Raw genomic sequence first — 9,752 nt, 5'->3', positions numbered from 1 at the left:
AGTCTTTAGAGAACGTATAAACAAATATTTCTTTTTTAGCGTTTATGTTTGAAATTAGGAGCAATTTAAACAATCTGTTGAGGAATTTTTATTATTGTACCAATGTTTTTATTATAAAACTTACATACATATCTTACGTAAAATTTAATGTAATTTTTTCGCACCTCTTATCTTTTAAAATATTTTTTGTAAGAATATACTTTATAAGCAGCTAAGTTTCCCTTCTCTCAGTACCATTCAATTAGGGAGCTCTTTCATATCTCGTAGTTCAGTGGAATGGAAAAATATACATTTGAACGCGTTTTCTATTTCGATAAAAAAGTTTATAAATTTAATTTTTTACACTTTTTTAATTGATTTGAAAAGATGTTTCGGAACTAGAATGCATTCCATTGAACTGGTGTAGTATTTAAGAACCACAACAATATTCTAAGGAACGTGTTCCAGCAGTAATGGCGGAACTACTAGTTCCAAGGCTGTTGTTAAGAATCTGAAGTTCTAAAATGTTTTCTAGGATGTATTAAAATTCATTTATATGATTCCGAAATATAGAATTTTTATTAAGTTTATAATATAACAAAAATGTTTGTAACCATAATACATATTTAAATGACCGTTAAAAGTCATTTATTTAAAACATATAGTAGTATATAGGCGAAACTAATTGTCAAGGACCTAAGCCCCCTGTCAAAGTCCTAACTGGTGAGAATGTATTAGTAGAAGCACAAAAACTAACACAGTTGTTCAAAAGGTACTAAATAAAAAATGTATTTTTTGGACGTTATTCTTTGTGTGTTATTAATTAAATTTTATATGGCAGTGAATGAAAATATTAGTTATTTATTTTTTTGAAAAGATATTTTATCTCAAAACATATTATAAACACGTCTTTTTGTTATTTTTTTGTTGAATTAAAAAAGTATGTAAAATACTTTTTTAATTTTCAATACTAAAATGTACAGCTTTTGATTTTTCAATTTTAATTAAAATAAAATGTCAAAGAATAAAAAATATTTTTTTTTCGTTTGTAAATTATAAATTATTTTCCGGATTTTAAATAAATGAAAAGTGTTGAAAAAAATAATAAACATTAAGTTTAAGTGATAAGAAAAATTAATAAGTGGTAATATCCTCGCAATTTTGCGAAGAAAATTTGATGTTTAGTGAGTGCGTTTAGTTCTCACAAGTTTGTTTTATTCTCTCAGAGGTCGTCTGTGTGAAGAGAATAACAATTTTTCTTTGAAACCCCCTTCAGTTTCGCCTATATGTACTACTATATGATTTAAAATATAAATACAATTTACAATTTCTCGAACTTATGTTTTTTAAGTTATGTTGGTCTTTCAATAAATGAACTATATGTACCTATGTACGTAAGTATGTATGTGCATTAGGATGTCCAGTGGAGAACTTTTTTGGAATAATACCTCTCAAACGATCCGTATTTATGTAGGTGCTAAATACGAGAAAAATAAAACACAATTTTTTTAAGAGTCTCTCGGTTCCCTACCAGCGATCTTTTCGAAATGGGTCTTAAAACTTCTTTAATTTTGAGCTTATCTCGGGAAAAGTAATTAAAATTTTTTTTAGACTGTTCCTGGTCCGCAAACCGACTTTTAGTGTATCTAAAAAATTCTAAAATGGACCAAGCTAAACGCCAAACAATTTTCTTAATATTTTCTGTATAAAATAAAAATGATGACAATGTTAACTATTTCGATAAAAAGCCAAAATAATATGTCTCTCCAACCCACTAAAAATTAACTTTACAAAAATTTTAAAATAATTTTTCCCTTAATCACCTCAATATTACGGAATTTTTAAGACTTCCCTTTAGGAAATGTAACTAGTACCACACTAGTATTTTACTAGTACAAAAATCACCAGTATTTGTTCCCAACTGTTAACTTTCCTACACCATCTTAATGCTCAAATTGACATTGAGTGTGTTTAAAAAATTACTATTAGTTCTAGAACTATACTAGTACACTTGGACCCAATTGGGTGCTTTAGAACTATTTAATTACTAGTTCTAATGTTATCAAAGAGTTCCCATAATTAGTGATTTCTCCTGCTTGGTTCTAAGTAAAGATTACTACAAAATTAATTTTTATATTAAGGGTTTCCATTTAAACGCTTAAGTTTCCCATTTGTGCAATTGGGCAAGTTTATTATTAGACTTGTTTTATGAAACCCGTGTTCATATTCTGTTCATTTACAATATTTACAAACTCTTAAAAACAATGTCATATAAAATCAAAAAATAATAAATAAATTATTTTAACAAAAATTTTTAAAAAATATGTATGTTTATAATGTGAATATTCAAGTCCATAAATTCAAAAGTGATCAATTTATTAAATGCACAATGAGTTTGCTCAAGTTTGCCAGTCTAAATAGTCGCTCAAACTTATGAGGGTTGTGCAAATTAATTTCCATACAATTCAATTGCGAGAATGGAAACATGCACAGGTTGCACAGTTTGCGAGTTTTTTGAACGTTTAAATGAAAGCCTTTATTGTTTTATTTATAAAAATTTAATTCAAATAAAAAATTTTGTAAAAACATTTCAATGCAAGTCGAAAGTTTGAAGAAATTCTGGTTTCTATCCGCACCATCAACTTTGATATCGTGGGTTATACATACATATATTGTCCACAAAATTGTGTTCAGTATAGCCTAAAATACATTTTCGTAAGATAAAGTTAATAGAAAACTCATTGCAATTTTTAAATTTAACTGACCTACTTACAGGCTCTGCATGCAAGTGGACCTTAACAGACATTCAATATTTATACTCTAAATGAAAAAAAATTATATATTTCCTTTATTTTACGCAAAAAGTTTGAAAATGAAAATATATTTTAATGATTTAAAAATAATTTTTTTCAACACATGTCAAATAAAAATCAATCTGCATGTGGTGCCCCTTCAACTACTTCTAGTACTAATATTTTTTCATAAAAACTCTAACACCTTTTTTTAAAAACTATGCTGTATTAGTAATAGTACTAGAAGCCTTGAGACAATTAACGTTCTGTTCCCTGGAGGGATTATTTCAAAATAATCAAATGTACTTTATTTTTTACAAATTATACTGAGGTAACGATTTTCAATCGCTGCTATCGAACTGAGAACCATTCAAAAAAATATGTTTTTATTTTCTCGTGTAATTTCGTATTACTACTTACATGAAATTCTTAAAAAGGCTGTTTCTCGAGACACTCTAATGTACATTAGGGAAGCCACGTTTGTATGACGAATTGATTTATTACAAATACCTATATTTTTTAAGATAAACCTTTTCATTTGTTGATACTAAACTTACATATTTTCTATGCAAGATATATAAACAAAATCATTAAATCCTCGAGAAAACACCATTTTATACTTTAATCGAGTTTACCTAATAGTGACGCCAGCAAATGAACAACTTCAACTTTGGGTCTGCCTTAATGTACATATGAACATATACAGCATCATAGATAAAAAAGTATAGTAGACTTCTGTATGAATAAATGTTTGAAGAATATTATACTCATAGATAAAATAAAATACATCAAATTGGATAAATGAATGTGTGGATTGTTTTTTTTTTTTGTTTTGTTTTGTTATGAGACTACTTCGCAGCATGCGATTGAAATGCACATTTAGTTTATTTCTCAACACGGAACGGTTTAGATGAATTTTTAAAAACGGTCCACTAGAAAATCAAATATGAATTATATTTAGAAGCTTTTTATGGCACGATATTTTTAAATACAATTTAAGAGCAATAGACAGACAATTGAACTGTGTCGAGTGTCACGTATTTTCGAATGAAAAACCATTTTGTTGTACAAAAACTCGGTGAACTTGCATAAAAATAACGCATTCAAACGATATTGTGCGACTGCCATCGCGACCTCCATTTAGCCAAACTGTTATAGTATCCAGAGAAATGCACATTCATCCGAGCTCCCCGAATTCAGATATTTCGCTGCAATCGGAAGAGAGTGCCGCCATTAAAATTCAAGCTGGTTTTCGTGGATATAGAGTGCGTAAACAGTTGACAGGTCGTCCACATTCTCGCAATACTTCAAACGGTTATCAAGGACTTAATTCGATTCTGCGCCGTCAACAGCGTCACCAACAGAGCGGCATGTCACAAAATCAAATTGCTGGCAGTAACGGAGTAACATCAGTTCCAGCACAGTTGAGACAAGAACGCAGTGGAGAATCAGAGAGCGCTTCTGTAGAAGATCGTTGTGCTACTAAAATCCAAGCTGGAGTTCGAGGCTTTCTGGTTCGGAGGAAACAAAAGGCTGCGGCTGATGCAGCAACAAAAATTCAAGCAGGATTTCGAGGATTTAAAGCTCGCAAAGAAGTTCAAAAAATTAAACAGAAATAGATATTAGAAATGTATATGTACGTACATACGTACATCAAATTTGACTACTTAATATCCAAAGACAAAAATCTTAGTTGGTGATATTCCGAGTGTATAAAATATGCAAAACTGTCAATTATTAAAGTAACTGACCTAACCAAGCCAACCAACAAACCAAAAACATATCTCAACCACCCAGTGAAATATCTATCCATCCATTTTTTCGTACGAGTACTTTCTTACACTAACTACTTGTTACCCCAAAAATAATTCCTTAATTGGTATTTTTAACTTTCTAAACATACATACATACAAACAATCTATCTATATGCATATGTGCATAGTATAAGTATTACAAGTATAATTTGCTTCTGAACAAATACAATAAGTCGTACATAATAGATAAATATTTATTTATTTGATCTTTAGATTTGTCCAAGCAAACGTGTACTTTTAAGCTTTTTAGACATGTATAGAATTATAATTTAATTAAAATTATTTTAGTTTGTAGTGAATGTAATTTTCCCGATAATTTAAGTAATTATTTGTGTACATCTAACTAAATGTAGGTTTTCAATTAATTTGTTAATTTTTATTTTTAGTTTTAATTTTATTCACATTTGTTTGCTTTATTGGAACTATTACGTAGTAACTAATAAACTTTATTATGTTAAATTGTATGCCACAAAGAACGTACATCCATTATACTTATAGAAAAAAATACAAATAAAATAAATATTAATTTTAATTAAGATTGGAAAATCTTGTTTTTAAATGGATATCACTCCTTTCTTAATATATAAAAATATACATTAAATTTCTATTAAAAATTTTTTAAAGGTTAAAATATTGCATATAAAAATTTAGAAAATATGTATGTGCATTACGATGATACAGCTATTATTTGGGATATTTTTTACGCGTCCTAGTCGGAAAGATTGCATGATAATTCAAATTTTATAGATTTACATTACATTGCAGTAAATTAATTTCGGTTTTACGATGTTTTTATTAAAATTGCTAAAACAATATCAGATTACTTTGGGAAATGTTTTTTTTTTAATTTATTACTAATCAGTACAAAATTACGATTTATATATTATATTATGCATAATCATTTTCCACAAATTAAAATAATTATAATGATGATCCTAAAAAATAATATTATATTGATAAATAACATTTTGTTTTATAAAAGGTTTATAAATTAAAATTTTTATATAGAATTTGATTTATAAACCGTTTATAAAATAAAAATGTATTTATGATGGATTTTGTTTTGTGCTAATGCTTGTTACACCCAAAAATAATGGTCATACACCCAACCTAAAGTATACCAATCGGCTCAGAATCACTTTCTAAGTCAAATTAGCTATGTCCGTCAGTATGTTCGTCCGTCTATGCATTACAGGTCGAAATTTTTTAGTATATTTTTATGAAAAATTTCATATACTTTTTTTTGAAGCGAAGGACGAATTCTATTGAAAATGGTTGAAATCGGTGTATAATTTCGCCGAGTCCCCATACAAGTGTAACGAACACGACTTTTGGGCTCATAATCATGTTAAACTGCCAATTTTTGTTCGATTTGACCCTAGCTCCCATACAAAATCCTCTTTAGAAAATTACTTAAAGGTCAAAATTCATTTATAAACACTAATAATATGATGAAATTTCACATAAATAACTTTTTATGTATAGGTAAATTATTTTATCAAAATTTTTAAGGATAGGCCCATATTTAAATGAGCCCTCTTGAAAAAATTTCTTTTTTGTCAACAATAAGTAAATACGCTACGGAATTATTTAAAAAATAATCAAAATTTAACATACTCAATGGTACATGCATACTTGTTTTTTTTTTCAATTAAAGACTTATATGTTTTAAAGTATACTAATCGGCTCAGAATAATTTTCTGAGTCAATTTTGCTATGTCCGTCCGTCCGTCTGTGGACTACAGGCCGCAGAACACATTGGTTTTCAAAGTTAACCCAGAAATTAAAAAGAAATTCTCGATATATATGTACCTATTCCCAATCAGGTTTATAATTATTAGTGAAGAAATATAAAACGTAGCGAAGAAAATTAGTAACTTTGACGTAAATGGAAGTTTTCTCATATCCGTAAAAATAATATAACAGCTACAAAAATATTTTTAAAGATTTTCGTTTGTACCTAATAAATTCAGAGCACTTAAAAAATACACATGCGAGTAAATTTTTATTGCGTTTTTAATTTAGAAAAATAATTTTAAATATTTATGTTCATGCGGTTACGTACTCATTCAATTTATAATATTAATAAGTATAAAAAATATTGATAAAAAATATGGATTTACCGAAACAACTTAACAAGGAAAAAATTATAGCAAAAATAAAATCGAAAATATTTGAAATTTGTGCCAAATTCAATAACAGATTTATGAGTCTATTTTTTGTTAGTTTTAACATTGAACTTGACATAAAACGAGTATTTTCTGTATGTTCTGTAAGTGCACGAGTGTTTGGCTAACATGTGTATGCATATGTATAGTATATATGTGTATAGTATGTATGTATGTATGTATGTATGTATGTATGTATGTATGTATGTATGTATGTATGTATGTATGTATGTATGTATGTATGTATGTATGTATGTATGTAAGAAAATATGTATGGATGATGTAAGATTGTTGCAATTTTATAAACATATGTACGTACATGTGTTTCTACATACATTCCACAATTGATCGTTTTTTCCAATATCTGTTGTTTATTCTACATAATTCTCATGTCATTCTTATTTGGCGTGTCTTTGATACAGAAATTGCGTTTGATTTTATTTGATTCCAAAATAAAAAGTTGCAAACCTTCGAAATTTTTTTTTATTTTTTTATGTATCTAATATATATATTTTGAATTGCCTGAACACAAACGTAAGTACAAATAAATGAATGAATTTAAAACATATAATATTAAATGTTCTACTTATTACGTCTGTTCAGATTCACTCGCTGCTAAGAGTACACTTAGAAAAATAAAGCAAAACAAACGAAAATGTTTAAATTTCAATATCATATATGTACCCTACAAGCAAGAAGATACGAAAACGATACGAATTCGTATTGCTTAGAAGAAAAAAATTATTGCGGCAACAATCATATTCTTATTGCGGAAGATACCTCCTTCGGGAGAGATTGTGCGGCCAGAGGGATACTTCTAAGCAATACGAAAGCAATACTCCTAGAAGACAAAAAAGAGACATTGCTAGATAATCAGCATGGTGAAAATAAGAAGATATCTTCAGATAATCGTGTGGAAGATATATTGAAGATATTCTCCTATTATCTTTAGGAAGAAAAGTATAAGAAATTAAAATATTGGCAATTTGAATACACATTTATTAGTGTTAGCAATAAAATATTAAAATATGGAAAATATATTAATATAAATATGCCAAATTAACGTTTCCCCAGGACAATTTTGTTTTACCCACAGAAAGATTCTTTTAATATTGATTTCTTTTAAGTACTCTGAAAACCAAAACATCATGACTATCCATTTTTTATGTGAAAATAAAGATAAACTTACATTTTTCCAAGCATAAATTACCATTGTAATGATGTTGTCTTGATTTATCGCGTACTAACTTATTGTAGTTAGATTTATTTAAAAAAATTAGTTTTTTTCTTATTTTGAAAATATTTTGAAGTTTGAAAAAAATATTTTTATTGCTATAATATCATCTATGCGATAACATAACGATATTCTAAACGTATTGCGTAGGATGAAAATCCTCTTACAGAAATAAATACAACAATTTGGCAACAAAAAATACTTTACAAAATCAAAAAAATATAAATTTAAATATTTTTATTGTTTATTGCCGATTTTACTTTTAAATATTGACATTGCGATATCAAAAAAATATTGCTTGGGTGATTTTCTTCCAAATTATAAAAATTTAATATTGTTTTGATATCTTCTATGGACGATATCTTCCAAATGTTTGTAGGGTAGTGGTTTTTATTTTAAAGATATTTTTTATGAATGTACTCCCATTGTATTAAAAATAAGCAAATTTGAAATTATTTTACTCTCTAATCCATAAGCACTTGACGTCTATCTTTCTTCTTTCCACCATCGGCACTTTTTATTTTCTTTCTCATGTATTTGGGTATGACGCGCAACACTTCCGAATCAATTTGCACGGGCATAGAGTTTTGTCTCATTGCAAGCCATCTTATTTTATTTTCTTCAATTTTCTTGGCGCGGATTGTCGCAGCCGTTTTGGCTGAAATATGAAAAACAATATAAACATATAGATATTTATTAATAATAAAACGGCACAAGTAAAAACAAAACAAAATATATAAATAGATGAAAACATAATAATAGCCATTCAAAATTATGTATGTGAATTAAAACATCGTGTATGAAAAATATATATAAATTATATTTACACACATGCATACATATCTACATTCAAACAAAATTATGTGTATCCTAGGAAACAGTGCGTAGTAATGAATAAACTCTTAGTGTTAATCTTTAGGTGAAGGATTAGGGGTTAAATTTAAATTAATCCTCGAAGATTAATTTTCAACTGTTCAGTTATTTAGTTGTTATTTACTAGTTTAAGTGCCCAATGGAAGTGGTTTAACCTTGAGCAAGAACCAAACAATTATGAATATATATTCGGGGTGTACGGTTGCATGGGGGCTAGGCGAAATAATGAACCGACTTTAACTATTTTCAATAAGTTTCGTCCTCGGGCCGATTGTACAACTGTCTTAAAAATTGCAAAAAGTACCTTGCGCACAAGGTTTACATGGACAGCCAGCTGGACGGACATAGTTTAATCGACTCAAAAAACATTCTAAGCTGATTGATATACTTTAAGGCGGGTATGGAACGAATATTTTTGTATGTTACAAACATCAGTACAAACCCAATAGAACCTCCCCACTAAAGTGGCGTAGGGTATAAAAAGTGTAAACAGCTGATGCAAGAAAATTTATACAATTTTTATAAAAAAACATAAAATCTTTGATTTATTAATTAGTATAATTTGCGGAGACTTCAAAATACATTTTCTTGATTAACAGTCTGTTTCTAAATGAAAATTTGTTTTCGTTTTTAAAAATAACGAACGAAATTGGCTTTACGTTTTCGTAACGAAAAAGTAATTTTTCATGTGAGTAGCAACGAAAGAGCTTTATTTTTCCATATACAGTAGTTTTCCGATTTAACGAACCCATATGTTGTCAGGCCTGTTCGTAAAATTAAAAAATTCGTTATATGCAGTACTAAGTAAAACTTGGGTTTTTGGTAGGCAAATAATTAAAAATAGGTACATAAAATATTTTTTAAATGTATTTTATAAAAATTAATTCTTTTT

General features: G+C 27.9%; 2 protein-coding genes across 6 annotated transcripts in view; one reads left to right on the top strand and one right to left on the bottom strand.

Annotated features, from left to right (window-relative positions):
* The first annotated feature begins 3,652 nt into the window (after positions 1 to 3,652).
* On the top strand, positions 3,653 to 5,131 carry LOC111688609 (abnormal spindle-like microcephaly-associated protein homolog). The gene has a single exon (XM_023451111.2). It carries the CDS (start codon positions 3,941 to 3,943, stop codon positions 4,388 to 4,390), a length of 450 nt encoding a protein of 149 aa, XP_023306879.2. The 5' UTR covers positions 3,653 to 3,940; the 3' UTR covers positions 4,391 to 5,131.
* Positions 5,132 to 8,044: 2,913 nt separating this feature from the next.
* LOC111686302 (protein PFC0760c) overlaps positions 8,045 to 9,752 on the bottom strand; it is a 28,137-nt gene continuing 26,429 nt past the window's right edge. For all 5 annotated transcript variants that reach the window (XM_046949272.1, XM_046949273.1, XM_046949274.1 and 2 more), the window contains exon 9: positions 8,045 to 8,645. In XM_046949272.1, coding sequence (XP_046805228.1) covers positions 8,452 to 8,645 — 194 coding nt within the window. In that variant the 3' untranslated portion in view covers positions 8,045 to 8,451. The remainder of the gene's footprint in view (positions 8,646 to 9,752) is intronic.

Source organism: Lucilia cuprina, chromosome 4 (assembly GCF_022045245.1).
Source record: "Lucilia cuprina isolate Lc7/37 chromosome 4, ASM2204524v1, whole genome shotgun sequence".
NCBI classification, from domain to species: domain Eukaryota; kingdom Metazoa; phylum Arthropoda; class Insecta; order Diptera; family Calliphoridae; genus Lucilia; species Lucilia cuprina.
The sequence above is the reverse complement of the archived record's forward strand: the minus strand, read 5'-3'. Positions and strand labels throughout refer to the sequence as shown.